Here is a 27,736-nt window from a genome sequence, read left to right as displayed (position 1 = left end):
GCTGCCATTTCCCACATCATACAACATACAAAACCGTGCACAGCGTTTCCTTATTTCCACCAAAGAACTGCCAGGTCAGACCCCAGGACACTGCATCAGGCAGGACACAAACACCTGGCCCTGAGGATGTGCCTGCCAGGCCAAATCTGCAGCACATGCTGCACACAAGCTCAAAGTGCTAATTTTCACACTAATCTGATCTGAAACTGCAAAAAATATGATTATGCCCCAGATGAACCAATTTTGCTCACACAAACAATAATTCCAGGAAAATCAGGGAAGTGTTAGTGCCTTGGCAATTGCAATTGGTGGCTGCACTGGGTACTGCCATAACTCAAAAGTCTGAAGCTACCTCCCTCCCCTTCATCTCCTGACTGACTGCTTCTGGGGCTAACTGCACAGGAACATTGCCTGTCACCTTCTGCTGCACTCTAAGTGCTTTTCTGGCTGGGTGAAACCATAGGTTAGTTCTTGTTTTCCTTCTATACTAGTGATACATTAAATTTCAGAACCACCTCTGTATTAGAAGCATTGCTCAAAAATTACTGTCATTAGATTATATATTAATTTCTTTCCACTTATGTGGTACAAATGAAAACCTTCATAAAAAACAAAATCTTTCCTGAAATTTTTCCTTGTGTCTTGCTGTTCACGGGGTGGTTTTAGTTAAGCGTGAAGAAAGTGCATGGGAAATGCAGTCGAAGCCCTTTTAAGGGCCCCTTCATCATTTCCACAGTTATTAGAACAGGCTTCGGGAGACACAACCAAAGCAAATGTGTTAAAGCTGTCAGTGCCCAATACAATCATGCCCAAATCTCTGCTATATACCCAGATACTCATGTATTTGCTCAGGATTGCAGTACTGCAGCCTTTGCTGAATCTTGGCATCAGACAGAAGCATGCTGGGGACATATCCTGTGCATCACTCATCTCTGCTCTCTTCCCTGCTGTTAAATAAGCAGGGAACAGGCAGGTACCTGCAGCAGCAAACTGAGAGCAAAGGCTCAACCAGCCATATGCAATTCCGCACCAGTTTTGAGCCATGACACTGAATTCAGCAGTGCTGTGAATAACTCAACCTCTCCATATAAAAGTTTACAGCCTTTGTGACAGACTGTCAGGCCAAGTGTACGAAAACACCTCCGAGGCCTCTCAGCCCAGATCTCTCTATAACATACAAGGAACTTGTATGTGCCCCTGAGTCAGTAACACACACAAGTGTCAAACATGGAGGCACAATTTCCTGCTTTTCCAACAACTGAAATCATATTCTTGCACAATAATTTGAGGCACAAATCACGGGAGTGAACAGAAGGCACAGTACTGATACCTCAGTAATTCGTCTGACATGGATTACCATGGTAAAGCAGGATTAACGTTTACCTTGTCAGACCTACACGCCACACCGTGCCATGACAGATGGAAGGCTGGGTTTGCTGGGAGGGGACCAGATGCACTGGCTCTTTTCCCATCCTTTAACCAACTTTGGTAATGTTTTATACCTGCTGAGCTTCCTATCCATAAAACTTGTTGCCATATCTTGAAGTTTTTCCATGAAGGAAAATGCATTACCCTGTCAGAAGCAGAACTGGTCAGAGCGACATGGACTCAGTTATTTTCAGAAGTTGTGCTTTGTATTTTTCTTATTGTAAATGAACTGTGCAGAAGTGTTATGAAGAAGCGTTATTTATAACAAGCTTCTTCATAAAACAATTATTTTGCCTGTCAGTATTAGTGTGCCCCATATATACCTGTCTGCAGGGTTTTAGAAAAGCCTCCAGGTGCTGGCTTCCACGGCTAGAGCCCGTCTGAGCCTGAGACCTCTCCCTAAGGCAAAGCCCCAACAAGAGCACAGAGCCACAGCTTTATGCCACCATCCTGGACCAGTCCTTCACGTCTCAGGCCTGAAAGTGCACCCATCACTCATTAAATTAGCCCTAATGAGATTACTCTGATTACTCCTGTAAGCAAACACTGCTCACATGACTGTTGCAGGATCAGGCCTTAAGCTCTATAGCTGTCTACATCCACATGTACACACTCAGGTAGACTCTCACAAGCATATACTGAAGAGGCTAATATAAAAAAATTAAAATCCACATTTCTAAATTTTATTAGTAACCAGCAAAGGCACTAGTTAAAGAATTAAAGTACTATGATATTGATTAGCATAAACTTAGAAACTTGGCATCAAAGTTATTCAGACATCTTAATAGCTCCAATTAGTTTGGAATAACTACCCATCCCATTGCATGGGTCAAGCAATGAAAAGACAGGAAAATCATATCCTGGAAACATCTAAATTTGCCCTGTATGCAAGAACAGGACCTGGAACTCAAGACTAACTGCTAAATCCAAAGAGATGAAAATAAATTGTAAGGCGGACCAGGAGCAGATGCACTGCCTGCCTGGCATAGCTGCTGAAACAAAAACTCCCAGGTACAGATGTAGAAAGGGGAAAGACCAGCACACACATCAATTACTTTTACATCACCTCTTGCAGTCTCCTTGTCAGCAAGAAGGGACATGTGACGAGCTGACAGCTTCATCTGCATGCTTGAAAAACTATCTCAGCTGAAGTCTGGGTGCCTTCTTGGCAGAGACTTTCATGTTGTAACTTGTATTTTTCTATTTTTCTTTTCTTTTTCTTACTATGGAGAGGCTATTAACTGCTCAAGTCAGCTAAACTGTCAACTAGAGAAATAAATCTGCTGACTCGTATATTAAAACACATTTATCCAATCACTGCACATATCACTGGAAAACCACTCTACTCCCCAGAGTCAGAAACGGGGTTTTTTTCAGTCTTCAAACACTGTAGTTAACTTCATCTGTAAATATCCCCAAACCATGTTCCTCCCCTAAGTCACAACTACAAACACTGTCTTACCAGAAGCTTTTCAAAATTTCACCTAAAACCAGACAAACTGTAGTAGAGTATACATTTGTCTTGTAAACTCAAACTGTTTAAAATTACCTCTTATTTTACAGGTGACACTGCACTTTAATAATCAAAGTATCAATGCTTTTGGTTTTAAAAGAAATTACTTTCACCACTGGTAAGTAACTGCATATAATTTTAATTTACTTGATAGAGACTTTGAATTTGTTTTTCCAGTTGAGTTGAGACAACTAAGATCTTGTGGGCTTGTGACAGACAGGTGTGGGTGTGGAAGATCTGGATTTCTGAGCTGGCATTGCTGCATCTGTGCAAATCACGTTGGGTTAGATCCAGTCAAGGACTTACTTCCTGCAGTCAGACAGGGCATGATCTAAATTTCACGTACGAGCCTCCCAAATTCAGAGTCCAAACAGGTATGTACACACTGCCTGCAGCATATGAATACACAGAAAGGCGTCTCAGGATAAATGCAACTAAGGAAGAACTTGACGTGCCTTAACTCTCATCATCACCACGCTAGTAATGGCTGGTGCTGGGTCCAATGCTGCAAGCCCTTCTCATGAGGGGCAAGAGGACCTGACAGGGTTCTATGGATGATGTGCTTTTGCAAGTTAAAAGTATTTGCATTTAGATACAAATTTAAGTTCTTTACAGAGGAGGCGGGCACAGGCTAAATCTCCAGCTTCCTAATGGTGCTCTCAGAACACTAAGCAAAAGGTTGTCTCCTGTAAAAGCCAGAGTTGTGCTTTGTTTGGGACTGTTGTATGGTCTGGCGCTAAGTACCAAAACACATTCTGAGCACTGAACCAGGACCTTCTTCAAAGGGCATGGCTGCCTCTCTGCTTGCTCACAGCACTGTGGTAAGACATGGATAAAACCAAGGTAACACTCGACTATGCAGTTAACTGGGGAATTTCAGGGAGGTAACTTTTCAAGATAAAGAGCTTGTTGAGAATTATTATGCCTGGGACTATAATTAAAACAGACACCACAGTTCAAAGGTTTCTTTGGTTAGTAAATCCAACTGAAATTACTACCTTTCACTCTGTGCCTCTTTATGGTTCCCTCATTTGTAAACTGGGGTTAACAATGCAGAGTCCTCTGTGTGTAGATGAGACAGGCTATATAAAAGCTCAGCTGTACAAAGGCAATCTTGTTTCTCACAAATATCTCAAGTTAAACATGAATTCAAAAAAAGCAGCCCAATTGAACTCCAATACAGCACCTATTTTTGTCCCTGGATCTAAATATGCAACAGACAGCTTGCCTCTACCACTTTACATTCCTCCCAAAAACTCACTCAGCTTGGATCATGTCCCATTTTCTTTAAATGCATAAATCCCCATATCATCTGCAGAACTTGACTATCACAGAGACAGCTTCTATATCAAAGCTTTAAAATATGTTGTAAAGCCACAGCAATGATGCACTTGTGTAACCACTGAACTGTAACCAATGCTGACTGCAAAGCAAGTTCATGAACTTCAGCTGTGATATATTCAGTGCACCATTTTGTTCAGACTCCCAGTTACAACGGGTCAGGGATTTCAACAGATGGAGTACTGTTGCCACCCAGCTGAAAAAACTTCTCAATTGCTCAACAGCTCAATCTAGATGCTCTGGCTAGTACCAGCCTTTGTCAATCCAGCCAACCACCTTATTATTCCCATCCCTTGCCCCAGAATGCAGTTTTATACTGATATTTCTGTATCTTTTATCAGTACATACAGAAAAGCCCAAGACAAATCCAGAGACAGGGAACACGGGTACCAACACATTTTCTTCCAAAAGCAACATTTAAAGTGGCAAGTAGCAAAACAAACAAAAAGACCACCAGCAAAACTTAGTTGTTTGTTTCAAAGCTGTCTTACTTGATGAGTAAGAACTTGAAAGGTCCATGAGACCTTTTAAAAGACTATTTTGTATATTCTCTATCATGAGTAAGTAGCCATGCCCAGCCACACAGGTAGCTTTTAAGGACAGATGCTTAACCCAGAAACAAAGACGTCTTGGGCTCCAATGGGATAAAGGTAATGCTAACACAGGGCTGCTGGACTGAGATGGAGAAGAATGCTGCATGGTGACTTCAAAGAAGTCTTATCAAAAGTGAACAAATGTATTTATGTTAGGTCTATTTCCCCCTCCACACAAATGTTGGTAAGCATGTCCTGCCACGGAACTGGAGGCCAGCTGGGCTGAGAAGCCCAACCTTCCAAGCAACTTCAGGGCTCAGCTGTGCAGACACTTACAGCAGCACAAGGATGGGCCTGGGAGTGCAACATTATATGAAAGCAATTGCACAGATTTATTTTCAAAGGTCTAAATCAAATGCAAGTATTTAAGAAGGATCCAAATTAAAAGGAACTCTTAAATGTCAAAATACTGTTAACAGGGTCAAGTAAATGCAAACATGTTGATCTTTTCCTTCTTTCTTGGAGCTTTCAAAAAACAAATACATTTAATACCAACCTTTAATTCCCCAGGTGATCTGCATGATTTAGCGATAGAGAAAGCCTTTCTAATGGCACCAAAATGCAACAGCCATGACAAATTATATTTGTTAACAAGCTGTCACTAGGGAGTGCTCAAAATAATTATCACTGTTTGTCCCAAATTAATTTAAATTTCTGCAAGTGCCTTATACGACTGCATTTAGTGGTGACAAGATGTCTTCAGTATAACAGTGTATTTGCTGCCTTTTACATCTTTAATGCTTGCATTAAAATAACACTCCCTGCTTTTTCTCTAGCGTTTTTTATGGATATTTGCTGTTTCTTAGACAACTGAATACAGCTAATGTAAAAATACTAAGGGGTTTTTCACTGTTTTTTCTCCTAGGACATTTTAAATGTAAAGCTATCTCAAATGCTGCCAACAAGCACATAACATCCTAAATCTAAGAGAGTAAGGAGGAAGAAAAGCAAAAATTAAATCAAATGAAAGTTCAGTATTCTTTGTGATGGAAGTTGCTTTACCTAGTACTTAAATAACTGCTACGGAGAGTTAACAGTTTCAATTTATTCTTTTTACTAAAGACACGGATCTGAAATAGGTTCAATAATCCATCAGGTATAGCTGCCTTAAAAAACACATTCATTAGTTTAAAAAAAAAACCCTGTATTATTTTGAAACAAATGTTATCTTCTTTAAGCCCTTTCACTGGAATTGCTTTCACTGCTCATGTGTATCATGCAATCAATCTACATATAACCACTCTTTATGTTTTTACACTCAGCACTGCACTATATGAACTAAACCTAAAAATAGGCCACCTAGATGCTTCCAAGTAGCTCAATTTTGCAGCACAAGACCAGCTTTCAAACAGATGCAGTGCAGCCTCTTGGTCAAATTCTGTTTTGTTTAATTGGAGTATTTCCTTTTTGAAATTCCTTATTAGAAAGGGCTGCTGGAGTATGGAACGTGGCCAAAACCATCAAGAGATGTACGGTGAATTAATTCAGTAACAGTAAAAAAAGCAGGATACATAAGCAGAAGCTCTGATAGTAACTTCACAATTGAAACCAAAATAATTATAAATAGGTTGATTTCTATTTTTTGATTTTATAGCTCCATGGCCTTTCAGGAACATATGGTCTACTCCTAGCCTTTAATGGCCTTTTACTTCATTAAGGTTTCCAGTTGGTAGGGAGTACACATCTTGACATCTCTCTGAACCTGAACCAGAGCTATTATCAATATGAAGTGGTTTCCCCCTATTTTGCAGCTATTTAATGAAACATAAGATTATTTTAAGTCCATAATCTTCTCAGCAGGATTATCGACTAGTAGGTCTGACCCTAATATTGCTCATCTGAACAGTGATCTGGCAGATGCACTGAGAAAACAAAGGCTAAACACATACCTGTCTGGAGGGTCTTGAAGCAAGACATAATAGAGGCTTTATGACTAACTACTTAAATCCTGTTTTATTTGACAATGCTAACCAGATGTCTTCTGGAAAAAAAATCAAGTGTTTCAATCACTGCTGCTTAAATACATTCCTTGAATTTGGCCAACAAAGCCAAACAGAAGCTAGAGTCAGCCAAATCCAGGTCTTCTGAAGATGAGATAATAAATGAATCATCGCAGGGATTGGAACAACGAGCCCTATATTATGTACGTAGCCTGAATCAACACAATTTCCCTGGGGGGAGGGCACAAAGTACAGGCAGTTGTGCAGGAAGTTTCAGCAGTTACAGACTGAAAAGGGAATGAAAATCAGCGTGTGGACTGTTCCCACGACTTACAGCAACACCTTCCCCAGTACATATGCGACACCTTGTTATCTGCTGCAAAGGACAACCAGGCTGGGCAGTGACCAGCAAGTGTGTGACAAGACACTGCTCCTCATCTGCAACTTCAACAGTGCAGAGTCTCCACAACACTCTTCAGGAGCTGGGTATCTCCTAACAGCCTGGTATCATTTCAGTCTAGCTGTGTCTGACCTTCAACATTAATACAGTTTCCATCCCTGCCCTTTACACCTGTCATTTCCCGACTCATAAAAAAATTACAACACACAACAGTGGATATTGCACTCCACCACTTTTTTTTTTTTTTTTAAATCAAAAGTGCTCTACATTACTAATTGCAGGAACTGGAAGACAAGTGCCCCTTGGAAATTCCACTATAGATGCCCTGCTCTGCTTCCCATCACTGAAATTGACATATATCCATATTTGAGGGAGAATTGAGAATAGTTCAAAAATAACAGAACCTAAGAGTTCAGGTACATGGTAAGAATTCTTTTTTCTCTTCCTTCACTTCATCATAGCTTGCAAGATTATCCAAGGCCAATGCATTCCAGATTAAACTTTAGGCTTTCCTTTTAGGACATTGGACCTCCACCTGTAACACACTGTTGATGTCACAAACCTGCTCAGAAGGTAAACAAGCACACTTAAAATACACCCCAAGCAGTTAAATAAAGCAACACTTAGAACAGTGCTGTGTCTCCTTCCCATCTTCATGCTTCATGCCTTATTGCTTGTCAATTTTAGAGTCTAACACACTTCACAAAATGAGGATTAGTCTCAATTTACTTCTACTGCCAAATATTTGTGTCACTGCTATGTACTACAGCTGTTCTATCTGTGCTCCCAGCTGAAGACCACTGCAGTTCAGAGACTTCTTCAGATACTGGTCCCTCAAACAGGACCATGCAATGAGCCAGATCTGTCAATGCACTGTGTCAGGGATGGGAGCTGTTCTACAGTGCTACCCTGCCCACTGATCCTCTTGGCCTTATGGACCAAGAACACGGCAGCAAACACTGCAGTATGTGGCACTGGGCCCTTCAGCACCGACAACAGCCTGCCTTAAGAAACAATGCCTCTGAACAACATCAAACTCACAGCTCTGCTACTGCCCAGACCAGACTCTCAGTGCTAGTTCAGACACTCAGCAGACATTAGCAACGTGAGACTAGCCAAGTCGAGTAGTCCCTCATTCATCCTTGGAGCAGAGCACACAGCAAGGGAACAGGATTGATTTGAGGATCCTGGCCCCATGCAGAGCCTCAGCTCTTCCTTCCCATCTGTCGTCTTCATCTCCTGTTTTCATGAATTCCTAGGACACAACAGTGACACAAAGCACAGAGTCACATTAAGACTCCTTAGTGGTTAATACTGCTTTGTTTCTACCTGAACATCTGCATTTTGGGAGACGCCTTTTTCTGAAGTGCCCGTGAAAACACTAGGAAAAGGCCATATAGGACAGGGTTTCAGGAAAGGCCAGCCAGAGCAGCTTGGCCCTGAAGGTAAGAAAACATGCATCTTGCATGGCACGTGTCACTGCATTTGCTTCAGCAGACACCCCATGGTCCTGCTCCTTCCCCAAAGAAAATGAGGGTCTACTTTATCCAATGCAAACAAGACACTAAGAAGAAATACTGTATCTATCACCACAACCCAAGAACTGCATCATTTTCTAAACATTTAAATCAAATTGCAATGATACCATGACTGTGAAGTGCAGCTGAATTTACTCTTCCTCCCTAGCCATCATATTAAGCCACTGAGACCTTTCATTTAAAATGAAGTAACGCAGCCTGGGTTTAATACACCAAGCCACTGATTTTAGTCAATAACAACTCTAAATTTTAGTATAGGTTACATATAGGTTATATGTCTCAAGAGTAGACAGACTATGCCTCACAAACTTTCCAGGTTCCAGGTGCTTCATTTTCTAATTCAGATTACTGGACAATACTGCTTCTTAAAACTTCAGAGGGCAGCAGAGCACCTACATGCCTAAAATAGCTTTACCACAGTTATGAACACATTCGAATAAAAGATCTCACCACTTAGACTCGAAAGTAGCTTCATAAAGGAAAAGCACAGTATTTCCCCTTAATTTCAAAATTATAAAAGCCTAGTTCATAGGGAAAAACCTAAAATATCTCCCGATGCAACATCTACTGTCACATACATTTTCATAGTGTTGATAAGCAGGGGACATACCAATATATAATATACAAAGTAAAATAATCAGCTGCACAAAAATTAAGATCTTTTCCTCCTCCAAACACAACACTGCTTCCTGAACAAGTATGCAGAGATCAGCATACAGTGTACTTAATTTTCTCAAGACACGTTAAATACTATTTATTTTAATATCTCTAACTTTTTATCCTTAAACCAATTTAAGTAGCAATATTAGCTTCTGCTTGATTGCAAAATTAAGTGGTACTTAAAAGTTTATTCTAAATAACAGACAGCTTCCTATTTATTTCACTAGAATTTTTTTTATTAGACCCACACTGTAAAGAATTTGCTGTTAAAATCGTACCACAACAGTTTGCCCTTGCACTAACTGTCTTAAAAGCTAGCCAGGATTCCATCTAGTTACTATTAGATGAGTGAAAATACTTTGATAGAAATACTTTGCTTGAATTATTTTGAAAGAATTTATACATTTGATACTTTGACAGGTGATTTAAATGTGCTCTACATGTGAATTACTATTTGTTACCTATGTTTTATATTTCCTTTTCCACTTACAGGGGAGCCCCGTGTGTAGAAACAAATAAACAGTCTTCAAGCTGCTATAGCTGCTATCTACCAACAACATCAGCTCTCATAATATGAACAAGAACTTTCAAATCTGTCTTTTGATGGTCTGAACAATACCTGCTGACTTAGTCCTCATGACTTCGTTATCAGGTTCAAGGGGACCACCAGAGATTCTTTCTTCCTTCCCAACCTCCTCTAAAAATAGGATTAAATATACACAAATGATTTCTGAGCAATACTTGTCTGAACTATTCTTAAAAACTTTATTTCATAACCCCAAAAATTTACAGGGGGAGGCATTTAAATACCTTTGCCCTCATATTTCTCCACTGCTGTACATACATACTGCTTCATTTCTGACTTAGCATAAAACAAAAAATATATTTGCTTTAGTTCTACTTCCTTCCAGTTTCCCTTTGTTGTCACCATTTTTTGGAGACAAAAGTGATTCATGCCACTTTCTGCACAGAATACAGTGCATTTTGTCATCCAGTGTCATTCTTCCCTCACCACCCATACAGCATGTCAGGTCACATACAGCTGTCCTACTGCTCCACAGTTTACCTCAGCCAAAGAATCTGAAACACCAAAAAGGATGGCAAACTGCAAGCTTTATCCTGAGGCCAAGACATGCAGAACTGAAGTCCCCATGCTAGCCCAACGGTGCTTCTCATAAGACTGCTTCAAGCTCTTCTGCCTTACGGTCACATAATTCCTCTCTACCTATTAAAGAAGCTTTAGAAAAATTTGTTTTTTCTAAGGAAATAGGTGGAAAAGCAGTTCATTCAGCAGTTGTCAAAATTATGTCAAAATTCTGACAGTGCTTTTACACTGAATGAAACTCTGCTCTGGATACACAACTTTTAACTCAAATCTCCAAGGCACCAATGCCTTCCTGATTTCACACTGCTGGTTGAAGCAACAGCACAGTAAAACTGATAAAACTTCACTCAGTGCCTCTCTGAATACTACTCATGCTGTAGCTTCTCAGGACAGTTCCAGGCAACAGCAAGGAGTTATTTTAGAACTGCACTTAGGGTGGAAAAAAACCCACAGCTCAAGGAAAGAGCTTCAGGTTAAACAAATAAGTAAATAAATAAATAGCAGAGTTGTATTAGCAGTATGACATCTGGCAAAAGTATCATCACAGTTGCTCCTCTCTGAAAGCATGAAACTGAAATTCATTTCATTACCAAGCAGTCCTACATCATCTGCACAAGCCAGGTTATTTAACACAACTGGCTAACTACCAAATTGTAGTAGTAATCAATAGCTTCTTTTTTATAATGAGCTGCACCTCCAGAGAAAAATCCCACCAGACCAAAACAACTCCAGGTGTGTAAGAAGGGGAAGCAGAATATATTACTTGGTTTCACACAAATATTAGATATAGATTTGTTTAAACAGAACATTAAACTGCAGTACATACATTTCTGATCAAGCTCAAGAAAATCAGTGCATTTTAGCCTGTGCAGGTTTTTGGGGTTTTTTTAACAGTCCAAAACAGAGAACAGGAAAAAATATCAGAACAAGTGGTTCATGTTCACGAAAAGCTAACAACAATCAGTATTCTTTTTAATCTAAAGCAGGCAAATATTTTTATTTTGTAAAGGACTGATAAATACATTTATTTTGTAAAGGACTGGCAAGTGTGCCTGCAAGAGAACAAAAAATGTTTCAAAGCTAAGGAACTGCACAGATGTATTAATCCAGTAATAAGTATAGAGGGCACACAGGCTATCTGCTCAGCCATGCAGGAGACAATAACACTGGCTGTCAAGACTTCCCTATTAAATGATAACAAAAAGCACCTAGTAAGAGACAGTGAAAATCAATTAACTGGGGAAATGGCAAGAGAACTCAAATACGGCTGTCAAACACTTCTCTATTCAGACATACAAAATCAAGCTTTCTTCAAGTCTAAAAAGCAGAAATGTCATGTTAATCAAATAAAAAAATACAATATTCTTTTAAATCAGGTTAACTTTGGAAGGTATCAAGTACTTGCAGTTCCTGCTGAAACAAAAAGGGACTTGAACAAGTTGGCTCTTTGCAGGGTAACCCTCTTTGTTAAACAGCCAGTGTAAAGAAAAATCTAGGTTAACTGTTTCCAGAACATGAACATTATACTGTTATTTTAAACTTTATGTCTGGCCCAGGGACAGACATTCTGCAGGCCTCCTTGCTGCCTGCATGTCTTTGTTCTCATGGCTGCACTGACACAACACAATGCCTCGCACGACAGACTGCACAGGTACAGCCCCAGCGAAGGTACTACGGGTAAAAACTGAGCCTTAAAAATATGCTGAACACTTCTGCAAGCAAACACTTTTACTACTGGAGGAGTCCTTGTGAGAGCCCTGTTCCCCATTTCCCTTTCTGCCCTCAGCACCTTTTCCAGCTTCTCACAAGCAGCCAGAATCCTGGAAATGACACTGTGCAACAACAAAAGAAATCACCAAATGAAACACTTATGATGCGTTTTTTCTCCACAAATGGACTAATTCAGGACTTACTGAAATTGAAGGTACCATTTTGGAAACACTCCAAAGACTAAACAGATAGGCCAAGAGACACTTTTCTATTTTAGAGTGCTTTGTCAGATAACACATTTACTTGTGTGTTCACAGCAAAGTAATTTTCCCTTGTCCCTTCATTTGAGGGGGAAAATCCCACTGATGTTCTACATGTGGTACAGAAAACCAAGTAAACTTCTTGCAAAGCCTGCAATTTGGTTATGTTTGCAAAGACTGGCAAAATGTGGTTTTAGGACATGTCTGTATCAGCAGCAGTGTCTTACCTCTCAGCACTGATTTGAGGTTCAGCTTGGCTTGTCTGTGCAGGTCCTCCACACAAGGTGGTCTTGAGGAGGGTAGGAAGACATTTTCCTGCTGGTGCCATGGAGCAGTGTAGTGCACAGTCCATCTACTCTCTTCATCTAGGTTGGAAACAGCTGCAGAGAGACACAATAATAAGAAAATGAGATGTTATTGCAGGTAGCTCTATCACAAAATCCCACATGTAAGTTTGCCACACATCATCTAAAAATGAAAGAAGCGTTGTTTGCCACCACAGACTCGCCAAAATACTCCTTAGAACCTCACTTCCATGACAGTTAAAAAACCCTTCCTTACATTTCTACTCTAAAATTAGTACTCTAGAAAACCTTTTGCTCTTCCCATTCTTATACTTGTTGTTTTATTTACTCTAAACTTGCAACTATGTTTTTCCCCCCCTCTAGCTCCCATTGTTCAAAAAGAAATCAGTTTTCCTCTCCCTGATCATGGCAGGTGCTGTGCAGTGCAGAATAGCTCGGCTCAAAGGTGCTCCTGGGAATATGACAGCCTTTATGAGAGATGACAACAGGTTCATTTTTATTGGGAAACAACCTTGTCTGACCTCCTGCTTCCTCACACCAGAAACAAGATTCCAGTGAGGCAAATAAATTAGTTGTGTTCCTTTGTCATGAGTGGAAAGCAGATATAAACAAAAGCAACTCCATGGACAAATACTGCTTAGAGCACAACAGCACTGAAGAGGGCTATCTCTGACCACCTCTTTGCACTCAATACAAACATGAAAATAAAACACAGACCTTGCTCAAGTTCAGACAGTCTAGCAATGAAACAGCCAAAGCACACATTGCCAAGATTTGTTTATCATTTATGCTTCCCAAGAGACAGCCACTGCGTTTTGAGTTTATCATCAATAAAAACTTATACAGTTGAACAGCCTTATCACTCTACCCTGCTGTAAACAGAAAAAGGGCGGTTGGGGGTCATATTTTATGATCCCCCAGGCACTCTTTAGCCTTTAGCCAGCATGCTGCACATCCTTACTTTTTAGCCCTCCAAAGCAGAAAAAGCCACTACAGATGTGCTGCCTTCCAAGCACCTGCCCTGCTGCCACTGCTCCATTGCCCCCAGGCTCGCTGTCAGCTCCGCATCTTCCCTTTGCCGCCGCACGGCCTGTGGCATCACTTTGTGGTTTGCCTGATGCCCTTGTGATAGCAGAGGAGGCATGTAAAACTGAGAAGTAAAAAGCATGCAACAGCCTCCTGTCATCTGAAAAATTACCCTTTCCTTAACACTACTGTGCATCTGCTGGGATCATTTCAGATGGAAACAACTGGTATTCGTAAGGAAAAAAAGCTATGCCTCTCGCTTCAAAACAGAGCTACAGCCTGAAGATTGTTCTTTCCTAAAAGACTTGAGGTAGAGGGGGAGGTTGTTAACTGCTTCCCCTCACGTATTTCAGATCAGATTCAGACCTCGAGTGGTCTGAAAATGGGTGTGCTCATGTCTGTGTCTTGGTCCTGCATCCCGCCCCCTTTTCCCAAGACATACTGGTTGCAACAAGGCCAGATACACATTCAGCCTGCGCCCACTTTTCCCGTTCTTGCTCACCAGAGGTCAAACCTAAATCACGAAAAACGGAGAAGTCATCACCTACCTGGTTCTACCATCAATCACCCCATCTAACAGAAAACGTGACACTTAAAAGTCAGTGAAAGACACCCACACCATTCCCTGGCCGAACCGGCGGACGGGGAGTGGGGTAAGGCTGGAGGAGGAAGAGGAGGAGGGAAACACCTGCCGCCAAACCCACTGTCTGGCTGCAGCCCTGCCACAGCAAAATTAAGGTTTAATGCTCGTCAGATCGATAATGGTCATCAAAACTAGTCCTGAGAAGTGGTGTGCACATTTACCAATGACTCTCTCTAGTGTGATTTGTCCGTCTTTCACGACTTAAAGGAAGATCAACGTGATTTTAAAAGCCACACTGAAACCAGAACATCTTTAAAAACAAACCATGGCTCAGAGGAAACTTTACTTAGATACCTCAACGATACAAGCCCATAGCTGCATAAGCAGAGACAGATGTCTGACAAACCATCAGCACGCCACGACACACCGGCACACCCTGCCTTGTCACCGAGTTGCCCATTTCACACCGAGAACTTTGGCTCCTTTCAGTATCACCGTGACAAAGCACTTCCAAAGCCACTGTGCCCCAAAGCAGAGGTCCTAAAGACCCTCACAAGGCTGCCTCCACACACTCCACAACGACAAACGATTAAAAGAGTGAGAAAGGCTTAAAAAGAGGGTGCAGGAAGCAGAAGTAAAGCCGACGGGACCTGCACTTTCCTTCAGAACTGGAAAGCACTGATAGCAGAGTGAGCAAACAGAGCTATACTTACTCTTTCTCTTGAAAAGTTTAATGAGAGATTTAAGCTTTGTGTTGATGAAAACCACCATTTTCAAGGTGCTGAACTGCGATCCTGCAGTTGAAATCCCATAGAAAGGAGGAGTTGCAGAAAGGTGACTGCTAGACTGAACCTGGTTCAAACTCTGCACACCAAATTTCTCTTCTCCGCGTTTCTCTCCTTTTTTTTTTTTTCTGAAATCACTTTAAATATGTCCAGATCTTTCTGACAGACGAAATAATTTACAGTTCTTTAGCCCGAGTTTCTCCTCCTCGCATGTAACCCTGTGCTTGGAAACAGCCCCTTCCAACAAGCAGGAGAAAAAAGCACCCCAGCTGTTATTCTCCTTTGCGTAGGACGAAAAAGGTTTTCTTGCTATCCACAGCAGTTACTCCGCTCTTCCTCCCCTCCTTTCCTCCGCTCTCCAAGTTGGGCTGCTCCATAAAGTCCCGAGACAGCAGGTGCTTGCTCTCCTTCCCATGTCTCCAGCCGGCTGCGCCGGCGGAGCAGCAGGAGATCCCGGCACCTTCCCTGCCCCCGCCCCCTCCCGCCGCACCTCCCCGGCGGCCCCGGCCTCCTTCCAGTTGCAAATGAGTGCTGCATTTTCGTGCTAATCAGGATGCTCCGCTTTCCCACCGCTCCCGTCCTTCCCCCATCTCCCCCCACCACCCCTTTTTTTTATTTTCACCCTCTTGCTCCCACTTTATCAAGGATCCAGAGCTGCGCCTTAGCTGGCCGCAACACGCAGTCTCGGCTCTGCACTGCCTCCCCTTCCAGTCCCACTGCTCCCCCCGTAGTCACTGCCATTGCCTGAGACATCAGCACACTAATTTTACATATTGAATTTTATTCAGTTGCACTCCTAATTTATTCTTATTAGCGTCATCTCAGACCAGATACATGGAAAACAAAATCGAGTTATTTCTGACTAATAGAGATTCTGTTATTCATCAAACAAAACTTGTACACGGAGATGAAACAGCCCATCTTTTTGAGATGCGCATTTTATCCTCATGTCTTAAAAAAATGCATCTGTACAGAGGTCCACAGCGATCCTTCCTAGGAATTATCTGCAATTTTGCAGAAGTTAAAGAGAAAATTCTAGGCACCAAATGAATGTGCTCAGCAGGGCATGCCCTTCGCACAATGTTCAGGCTCAAAAAGCAAGCCCTCCCTCACAAAGCAAGCTTAGGAAACCCCCTCGAGTTAACAATGAAAAGGATTTTTTTCCTCAGGAAAACGAAAAATGCCAGCAGCGGGGGGCTCAGGCTGACCCCAAAGCTGCAGCAGGCTGCAGCCTCTGGATCACAGCATGTAAAAAGCAGGTGCTCCACAGGAACTTCTAAGTTTCACCGAACAGTTGAGACCCAGCACTGCAAAGAACAGACTGTAAATTAAATCTGTTCATCGTCTGAACACAGTACCATCAACATTTTATCAGGATTTTCCAAATCCAGAGATTTTGCAACTGCAACATGAGCTTGACATCAAAACTACCATGAGCAGCAGGTCTCTCCAGCAGCTGCTGGTCTGAGAGGCATTTTGACTGGCTCAGCTCTGCCAAAGGGATAGAAGACCATGGTGCCATGGCAGCAGTGGCAGGGAAGGCATCTCTGCTTTTTGCACTGATTTCCAGCAAGTACTTTACACAAAAAATTACTCTGGCATCGAACTCTGATAACAAGCTAACTACTTAGCGCTAGTTTTGAATTAAATATATAGTAATACCTCTGTCAGACATTTGCCATCCACAAACCATTAAATACATGCTTGCTGGACACACACTGACAGTGAGTTTAGAGAGCGATTCCATTTCTAACTCTGGCTACATTGCCATCTGAGAGCAAACCAAGTCTCCTTGGTGACCCCTTTTCCAGTGTGGTGTCGATCTTTTTTAGGATGTAGGAAGGGCCCCTTTGTGCCACTTCCTTAGCATGTAGGAAGCAGAGCACAGGGAAAGGAGAGAGTTTCAAGCTATAAAATGATGGACGTCTGGGCTTCTGAAGTGAGACAGCCTCTTCCAAAGGTCTTTCTGGAACCTCAGAAGAGCCTTGCAAGCCCTCAGAAGCAAAACTTTGTTACCTTTTCATGGTCAAGCCACTGTGAATCAACATGATCCTGGGTACTCTGGGCAGCTTGGAATCCTTTTCATTTCACCCCGGCCAAGTGCAGTGTGTTTTTTGTTACTGGATCCTCAACCCACCCTAGAGCATTTCTCCTGCCTTAGAACAAGCACTTGACTACTGTCCTCTATCCCGGATCTCAGCATGGAGGCAGACATTCAAACCCAGCAACAAACAATACCTTAACTGATGTCTGCCTTTCATCCCCCTCCCCACCCCGACCTTGCCTCCACCTACCCTCAGGTCATGCTGTTAAAGAGGTCAGACATCTGAAATGGCCATCATGAGGGACTACCCCAAAGGAAACACCTTCTGGCTACTCCTATCTGCCCCTCTGAGACTCTGCACTAGTCCAACAACAAACAAAACCTCTTCTCCACCTGAGACAAACCCACTGACTTCCATAAAATTCATCATGTTGTCTCAACCCAGCGTTTTGTAAAGGCTTTTCCTGTCTCAAGAAACTGTCATCGACTAGCAATTCTCTGAGAGCTCAAAGTGCGAAATGCCTGCACTCCTCTGCACTTAGCCTCCCTACACTGAGAAGGAAAAGATGGTGCAGTTTGAGAAAATGTATATTGTAGCCACTGCACAAACAAATAAAGGACTTCACCCTCAAACATTGCCAATCCGGCAGACAAACTCACAAGAATCCCCAACAAACAACAAGAACAAAAAAACCCACTTGAAATTAACTTGACAGAATAAAATTTAAAAGCTTGTTAGAACTAGATAAACCCAGCATGAACAGTAGGTGTGCACACTGTGATATCAGTTCTTTACATGCAAATGACTCAGAGACAAGTAGCAGACGGGAGACCTTGGTCTGTGACACATTTGCTACTCCACCTTGGACAAGTTAATATTAACCCACCGCCTGAGTTACCACATCCTTAGAAGCAAGGATCACACTTGCTGCCACATAAGGATCACAGAAATACAGAGGAATCAGGAATATCACAAGGAATACAGAAAACATGGAGAAGATGTTCAGTAAATGTTAATTTTCACTTTATTTCACTGGATGGGACTGGTCACAAAGTTTGGCTCAGAAAAATCTTCTTCCTAAAAAGTGGTGGACTGGAGCAAATAAACTGAGAGGCACAAGTTGCAGTGTCAAACAGCATCCTCAAAATCACAACTGTGTAATGAACTCATTAGCAAAACGCTTTTTTTAGTCCAACTATAATAGTTTTTAATCCCTGAGTGGTTAAACTGATTCTAATTTTCTAGTAGAGGCCACATACCTGCAGAAGAGAAGAGGAGTAGCTGTTTGCACGTGGCATGGCTGAAACGCTGTAGCCATTCCTTCACTCCCCTCCCTGCCCTATCCCAGCTTTAGAGGGGCTTTCCAGCTGACCTGCTCCACGACAGCCATCTGGGACAGCCCCCCCTCCACATTCACAGCAGCATAAAACATCGGCGCCAGTGAAACAAACTGGAAATAGTCTGGTTCCACGGAAATACTTCCAGCCAGCCCCTGGGGGAGAGGGGCTCTTGTGTCTAGCCCCCATTCACAACCCAGTGGCCTAAACCTTAGCACCAATGCACAAAATCCACTGAAAAAGCTGAAGCTTTATAAAAAGACAAATGTTGAAAAGTTACATTCTTGGGTCCCTCATAACCACAGCCAGAGCAGCTGCCTGGCAGCAGCCACAGGGGCAGCTGTCCACAGGGACACTGGAATCAGTATTAGCTTCTCTTCCTAATCACCAGCCCATGCATATACGTGCAGTACAAAATTTAGGAAGTATTTAGGTTTAAAAAAACCCAAACAAATGAAACACAAGAGTAGCTGAAGCAATGCTTTCCAGCTCCCTCCCAAAAATGAAAACAAATTTTACCACTTTATTTTCATGAAGGAGAGGTAAGCCCAACACATCATATACCAAGTTCATTAAGGGAATGATGCATCAAACTACTAAAATGTACTATCATCTCAAAACCTAAACTTCAAGTTGCAGGCCTTAGCAATGAAAAGATCCTCCATTAAACAACTATGTAGCATTTATGACATTTTAAGAGGGAAGAAATAGTAAAACTGTCCAACTGAGCTGGGAACTAACTGCATTGTGAGAGCTCTTCCAGTGAGCCTCTGTTCAATGCACAAAAGGGAAAGTGGAAACGCTGGCAAGCAGCTGTACTCAAAACAATTAAAACGATGCCTTTGCTTTTACAGACATGTCACTCGGTTGCTCTAAATAAGTTTCCACCGTGCCATCCTACAGCAGCTCGCAGGGAAGAAGCTGTTGAAGGGCAGTTGTTTGTTTCCAGCACGCCTGCAGGAATGTGTCTGTGTAGGACATGCTCGGGATTGCTCCTTGCCGCCCCCACCCACCCACTCTGAGCAGCTGTGGTGTCCAGAGAGGCGCAGCCATGGAAGTGACCCCCACGCACCCCCTCCCCAGGCTGCACAGAGCACCCACACATCTGCAGGGCAAGCCTGAAACTGAGGAGGGCTATTAAACTCACAAGGCTCCTGGCCGCCTCAGACCAAGACCAACCAGCTTTGAAATCCGCACTTTTACTTCTAAGTGAGATTTCTATCATGAAGAAACATCAGAAAGGCCAAATGCCTCAGGTATTTTCAAAACTCACACCCAAGCTTTGTGTCTGTTCTGGCCACCTTCACCCATGCTGTTCACCATTTGCTGGTGCCTAAATGGACTCCTTGCAGAGCACAGGAGTCAGTAATTTATGGTCAGAACGGGTTTCTCCCTCCCTGAGATCCCATCCCGGCTGGCCCTCTCCCAGCATCTTTCAGGAGAACAAAAGTGCTCCCTCCACAAAGGCCGTCCCAGGCGGCACCGCATTCAGCTGACCTCCAGTCTCAGCTCCCCTCGCTCACAATGGCCTCTTTCAAGGCAACCTCAGCCTTGGTGAAGCGCGATACTGCCCCGGCTACTGAGAAATTACAATCCATTAAACCTGGGATCAGGAGGAAGAGGAGGAGGAGAATGCACAGGGGAGAGGGAACAACGAAGAAGAATTATTTTATCCTAAAGCCACCACAACAGCACACCAAGAAGGACCCATGCCCCAGTGCAGGGGCAGGGAGGCAGGGCTGAGCCTGGGCCTGCGCGGGCTATTACGGGGCAGGTATTGCTGGAAAAGAGGATACCCGGCTGTGCCCTCCTTTATCCAAGATCATAAAGGATTATGCCTGCAGGCTCTGGGAAAGGGGCTGCCCGGCGGGGGCAGAGGAAAGAGGGAGCAAGATGAGAAGGAGAAGCAACACAACCTAAGCCAGAGAGGACAGAAAAGCAGCAGACTGATTGATCTGATGATCCTATTTAGGTCACAGCACAATAAAGCTAATTCATTCCTTTAACAATTCAAAACATCTTTCTACAGGATCCTCTATCATGCAAACACATCGGCAGAGAGAAAAGGCAGCATTTGGGCAGGGCTGCCGGCAGACAAAGCAGCAGATTCTTTTGGTTAGAGCATCTCCCCACACAGTAATGGCACTCAAGAGAACAGAAAACGTTTTGTGAATGTGCAACTTTGTTTTATTTTAAATTGCAGGGCACAATCCTTTTTCCTTTGGCCATTTCTGAACCCCAGTTAAGGCAACTTCAGATCTTAGATGAGAACTTTCCTCATTCCCTAGAGAATAATACCCTTTTAGGATGTCACCAGGAAATATTCTCAATTTAAATACCAAATCCACCTGAATGCTTCTGTGCTATGGCTTATCCTAAAGAACTGATCAAAACTGTCTGGGGCAAGTAAATTAGTCTACAAAATCTTGGCTCTTTCTTGCCCTAATAATGCACAACAGTGAAAATAACTCTCTTCTGAATTAGTGATGGAAAAAATACCAGGCAGACAAGTTTGCAAGTCTTCTCATTCAAATCATCCTATAGAACGAGGAGCAAAACCAACAAAAGCAGACTGCAAAAATTCCATTTCTGAACTTCTGTCCCAAACAATCTCCCAGTAATTCCATCTTTGGCAGCTGTGCTCTTGGGCATCCACACTAATATCCAACAGACATCTTCAACTAATCCAGTCTGCATTCTCCTTATGGGTTTCCCAAAGGGGACATGCTCCCCACTCATTCCACTTATTTAAAGGTCACAAGAAAGAATTTTTGTAGCCTATCTTGGCCTCCCTGCCCAACACTGCTCTTTGGCATGCTTTTATTTATATATGGATTATCCTGGTATAAGGAGTTACAAATTCTTCCCTTTTTTTGGCTTTCTGCTGACTCTCAATAAATTCTGGGTGGGTCTCATTTAAGATTGGAGGCACACTTTCTTAAATTTAGGCATGTACATTCTGTAGTTTCCTAAGAACTATTACATCAAAAAAGTTAAGCTCCTTGGAAAATACCAACCTGTACAGAGTCATACAACTGCTCATGCCAAAATCAAGCACCAAGCACTCATTTACTGTCTGTCACAGCAACTTGAGTAAAAGTTTTGTTCATTAGAAACTTTCAAAAATTTTACCTGAAAAATTTTTGCACCTGCGCAACACAATACTAAACTGATGAGTAAAAGTAAAGGCTCACAAATAATAAATGGACATTGGCTATTGCTCCTAAAGCCCTAAGATTTTTGATGAAATCTAAAAACCCAGGTGTGTTCCAATTAAAGACACAATCTGCCCTGAAATAAAGGCCTCCAAACTAAAGTAAGGCACGGAGTTCCTGTAACAGTGACCTAATGTTACTGCCAGATTCAGCAACGTGTAAGGAAACAACTGCACCAAAATCTGTACCACAGAATCTCCAGATATTGTCTTTGGCTGACCATGGGCATATGGATCTCAGATGTGATCAAATACCAACAGATTTTGAAAATTATTTTTAAGATTGTATTTATGTGGTCAGCATCTTCTTATCAGAAGTCCTCAATAAAACCAAATGAAAGGACTGTTAATTAGTTGAACTTCCAAAATTTCTAATGTGAATACCCATGTCAGCTTTTATTAGCACTGGTTTGATTAAAAGTTTCAGAGATCTGTTATTAATCATACACAATCCAGAGGCCCAAGCCTCACTACATGCCATGGTGGATCAGCACTAATTTCTGAATAATAGTTGTGTTTCTCTGAGTAGCTAGCAAAATGCATCTAACAGTTTAAGTGATGCTAAAGTGATACAGGTGCCTTGCCACCAAGCATCTTCAGGAAGCACTATGAAGTGCACATTGTCTATTGTGCATTTTAATATTGTGGCAATGGTTTCTATAAATAAGTATGTGTGGGCAACAGGCAAATAACAGGAATCACAATGTTCTTCATCAAAATGTATTCCACAAAATATTTTAAAATGCAGATTCTCTCCCCTCCTGCTTTAACTCTTCAATTCTGCCTCCATTTCCTGCCAAACAGAAAAGGAGTAGATCCCTTGCTTTTCCTTCAGGATCCCCACTGCAGATACCTACATTTTTTCTTGTTTTAGAAAAACTAGTTATTCCTTGCTGTGTTAATCCTTGTGTGCTTCATAAAACCAACCAAACAGAAAAGCTGTAACACAGCAAGGGGTTTAACATACACTGTTTATAATGAAAGATACCATTCTTAAATGCAAAAATGTCTCTTTTAGTATCTTTGGTTTCCCCTCTAAGCACAAAATATAAACTGCAGAAAAGCTTGCATTTTGTTAGAAGAGCAGAAGTGTAAATACAAAACTTGAGACAGCTGAGGCTAGTTTTAAAATAATTTCTCTGAGTACGTTCACTATTTGTATCTGAAAACCTTTGAAAATGGACAGCTACAGCACCATCAGTGCCTGTTCAGCTCTGAACAGACCACAGGCTGTGTAATCTGACATCAAGTCTTCAGAATAACTTGCACCCAGTGGTGAACTCTCACTTGAAGACAACTGAAATGCAAGCAGGCATCCACAATTCCGATCAGCACCACTTAAAACAAAAACTACCGATTTATTTTTGGAAGAGCTTCTGAATGTTTCATCCCACCAACAGAGGTACACTACAAATCAGATTTCCAACACTTAGCTGGAGACAACACAGAAATAAATACAGAAGCAACTTATGCAGATCCTAAAAATAAATTTCTGTGTAGAAATACCACAGGTTTTCCCACACAGAAAATAAGCTGAGTAAGTTTCATTCCTGAAACTTCTCAGTAGCTGTTTAGACAACAGAGGAACAAGGCAATGAAATATCAGTAGTTAACTACTACTAACCAAACAACCCTGCCACCCCAAGATAATTGATAAAACTACTGTGTATCCCAGCAGCTGCATTTTAACAATATTCCAAATTCAACTGTGAGGTAAAGACTGGTTCAGAAGACTATTAATTACTGACGTATGTGCTATTACAGAATTGAAACAGGAGAACATTTTTCATTACTAGTCAGTCAGAAAAGAGAAGAAGTATAGTCTTAGAAGTCTGGAAGAATCAGGTGTGAAATTTTACACCAGCTCCAGTGCAGGGCTGACCCTGGAGCAGAAGTTTCCATTTAAACATAAAGGACATAGGAGATCATGGTCAATGTGAATAAACCTTCAGGAAAACCAGTCAATAAAACCAAAGCAGTATTTGCCCAAAACTAGTATGCGATGTGCATGAAAAGGCAATTCCTTTTTCCCATCCTGATGGATAATGACACAAGTAGTCTTCATTTTGGCACCCATTTGGGATGCTTTGATGCAGCATTAAAAAACTTCAATTCCAATTCACCTTAGACAAAAGCACCACCTAACAGGATCCCTGCTGTGCCATCACACAAGGAATTGTCTAAGCTGATGCACACCAAACTCAATTTACATCTTTGTTTTTCAACCATAGCTAGTGTGAAGAACATACTTGAAACCATAGCCATTAAAAGTATACCTGACACATCCAAAATGTCTAATATTCTGTACAGAGCACACACCCACTCCAGGAACAAATACATTAAAACACTGCATTCTTATAAGGCAGTGAAAAAACTCCTTTAAAAATCAGGGTAATTAGCATCTTTCTTCTCTTTGGATTAATTAAACCTAGCAGGAACAGGTTAGCATCATACCCAGGAAAAAAAACCAAACTGCTCACCTTCAACTACTGGACATAAAGGAGTGTCTTTTCCTTTGATGTTATTAATTATTTACCCTAACATTGCCACCAGCATCTGCTTGGGGACCTGCTTCCTCCCCCTAAACAGCAGGCCACTGTTTCTGGTCTAGCCATAGCATCGTGTTTGTGGCAACAGCATCGTGTCTGACAAACAGAAGGAGGGCCAGGTTGGTTAAAAGACACCGAGAACAGCTATGAGGGATCATTCATGAGGTGTGCCAAACCTACTCTGGAGATGCTACCCAGCTCCAAGTTTAATTAGCCCTTCCTGGAACACATCACAAAACCTCACAGAAATGGTTTTATAAACATCGCTTGACGCCTTTGGGCAATGACAAATGTGCTCTGCAATCCTTGTGTGGGAAACTTCACTGTTCTTAAATTCCTTGTAAAACCGCATAAAGGACAATGAACAAACGACAGTATTAAACCAGAGGAGGAAAAGTTGCCCCATAGTCATTGTGGCTCAAATCAGAAATCAGTCAGACAGGGAATGAGACCTTTGGGATGAGCAGCACATGGCCACTGACCCCACACAGAGAGGCTAGCTGAGCATTGCCATGGAAAAGGCAGCACAGACAGGTAACTTATCTTTCAACCACAGCATTTAGAAGTTTTTTTGTATCTTCTCCAGCAACACCAGTTTGTGCTCAGCTGGTGGGATCACTGGTAATCTAGTCAATCCCCAGTACACTGAGATACAGTTTCCAAACACATGCCAGGAGCTGCGCCCAACAGCCACAAGCAGAGCATTGGGGAATTCGGCCTTTAAATCAGTAATCAGGCCCCAGCCTGCCTGCCCAAGTGGGGAAGACACAGGGAGGCTGATTAAGTACCCTTATGCTGGGACTGGAGAGATGGCATCGAGGGGTTTCACATTTATTCTCCTCCAATGACTCCAAGTCAGAACTGGTCAGGTCACACATCAGGCGCTGTTTCTGTAACTGCTGTAATGGCAGGCACTGCTTGCAATCCAAAATTCAAGCTGTGCCTTTCCAATCATGCTTTATCTCTATAATCCAGACTCCACACTGCCGTGTATTACAGCACCAATTGGGACATAATTGCGATGAGCCACCTAAAGCATTTTTCTTATTAAAAAAAAAAACCACAACAACTCCTCTGCCCCAATTTCTGCTTAGGCATAAGAATGTGCAGTGCAAACCAAACAGTAATGGTGACATTCTTACAATAGATCAGATCCAATCTACCTCTCAACTGCTTATTAGCAATTCCTTAACGGTGTGACTCCTTGTGTCTCCTTTTGCGTCTTCCCATAGAGTTTCAAAAATGCTTTTTAGGGAGGTTTTTTTGGAACAATATATTAATTTAAACAAAGGCTCCGACCCTCTCCCTTTCTTTCTAACTAGCCAATTTCTCTCAATACCAACTCTTCTGAGAGATATAGGAAATGCAAGCAAAATGCCATCTGTTAGCAATGAGGTGGGACTAAGTCTTTAACATAGAAATATTCATTTTAGAAAAGCCAAGCAAAAATATTTAATCGACTGACAAGACTGAGTTCTCTAAATCACTGTAGATTCCAGGTCCAGTCGTGCACTTTATTTCACAGTAGACATATTTCTATTTGATCTGCCATTATCTCATTTCTTCTTTTCTAAGAAAGCAAAGAGCTGCCCTTGAGCCTTCCTCCTACTAAACATGCTGCCCCTTTGGCTTACAAATTGTAACATGGATCTTTGCTTTCCTTTCTGAAGAGAAATGAAGGGGAAGGCAGAGAAAATAAATTCAAGGTAGACCTTGAGGACTTTTTTATGTCTCAGTCCACTAAGCTTTCTTTGCATGTATCATATAATCTGTCCCTGCTGCACGTACCCGCCTGCAGGGCAGTGATGCTCGGAGGCAGGAGACAGCCACCCCACAGCCCTGCTGAAGGAGATGCTCTACAGACCGTGATAATGTCAGTCTGGGGGTGACAGGACAGAAATCACTTCATGTCTACTCCAGCCTGCACCTGCTGCCTGGTAGAACTGCTGCGCATCTGCTGAGAGTGGCTGCTGCCTCCACACAGCAAAAAGAAAGAGGGGAAAAAAAACAAAGCTGAGGGTATTTTTCTCAAGTCTCACTTTCAAGAAGATAAATTAAATATCATTAAATATCCTACTAGGTAATCTGATGCCAGACAAATGCAGTGGGCCAGGCCATCTGCTTTCTGCTGTACACCAGTTAATGCACCTACATAAAGGTTTTTATTTTTAATTCTAAGAAATCAAGTTCTATTCAAGACTTACTACCATTATCTAAAAAGACTACATACTTGGAGCAAAACTGCATAAAATATAAAACCCAGCAAGTTTTGTACTCCTCTTGGATCTTCCAGCCTTGTTCCTATGAGAAGTGATTCCAGTCAGCGCAGGTGCATCCATCAGCACAGCAGGAAGACAAAGGCACACGGCCACGTGCCAGCAGGGCTGCCTTCAGCAAATTACCAAACAAATTCAATACCAACTTGCACAGCAGTATTTTCACAAATATGCAGTCACCATGCAAGACGCAATCCTTTCTACTCAAATCCCTCTCACTTTTAAATACAGTAATTTAGATGGGTGAAAAAAACCCAGATTGACTGTAAAAATCAGATCGCATCAACAAGCTCCAGGCACCCTATCATTCTAAGATTTGTCCTTTGCAGACACCACTCTGCCAGTTCATTTCCTCTTTTCCATCAGTAAGTAGCCTTCACTCTACTCCACTATCTCCCATATGGTTAACATGAATGTGGCAATTAATATGCAATTAATAAAATGGTGTGATCTACTGCTTTTGTTCACAGCAGCAGCTGGCCTGCATGTTAGAGTGTAATTAGACAAATTAAGACGTACCGCTTTTGTTTGTGGATGGACTGACAGCATCGCTCATGCTTAAATGTCACTAAGCCTATTGGCATTTGGGATTATTTTAAACGTGTCTTCTTTTATTATCACTGCAAGGTAGTATGAATAAACCAGATTTATATGCTACCAGCTCCAATGCCAGCAAAGTGCAAGTTTGCTTTACCTCTGAGATGTTTGCACAAGCAACTGAGAGTGGAGGACTGAAGTGATGTATTTCAGAGAATACCTTTTAAGCACCTTTTAAGTATCACAGCCCATAGGATGGAGCAAGTGGCTCCAGACAGGTGAAAAAAGCAGAGCTGATCTACAACTGTGTCTAAGCAGAGGTTTGAAAATCTTGAAAATCAAGCAACACAGGCATTTGTCAATGACTGGATCAGGGCAGGGAAACAAGAGGGCTAAAATCTCTTGTAATCTATCAGACTTTTAATAACCATTTCCTTTAAAGGATGCCCTTTCTGTGGAGTTTCACACTCTCCTTACCAGGTTTCCACTATAATCTGATCTGATTTTCTTACAGCACTCAAACCCATTTATTGGCTTCACAAGCAACTTGCAGTAAGACCTGGAAACATACTGTACCCAGCATCCATCAAC

The 27,736-nt window shown here is 42.0% G+C and overlaps 1 protein-coding gene across 6 annotated transcripts in view; it reads right to left on the bottom strand.

The window, feature by feature from the left end:
- The window catches only part of NHSL1 (NHS like 1), a 175,678-nt gene that overhangs the window by 37,198 nt on the left and 110,744 nt on the right, over positions 1-27,736 (bottom strand). For all 6 annotated transcript variants that reach the window (XM_041423882.1, XM_041423883.1, XM_041423884.1 and 3 more), the window contains exon 2: positions 12,716-12,868. In XM_041423882.1, the coding sequence (XP_041279816.1) occupies positions 12,716-12,868 (153 nt within the window). The remainder of the gene's footprint in view (positions 1-12,715; positions 12,869-27,736) is intronic.

Source organism: Onychostruthus taczanowskii, unplaced genomic scaffold (genome assembly GCF_017590055.1).
Source record: "Onychostruthus taczanowskii isolate IOZ18803 unplaced genomic scaffold, ASM1759005v1 scaffold8, whole genome shotgun sequence".
NCBI classification, from domain to species: domain Eukaryota; kingdom Metazoa; phylum Chordata; class Aves; order Passeriformes; family Passeridae; genus Onychostruthus; species Onychostruthus taczanowskii.
The sequence above is the reverse complement of the archived record's forward strand: the minus strand, read 5'-3'. Positions and strand labels throughout refer to the sequence as shown.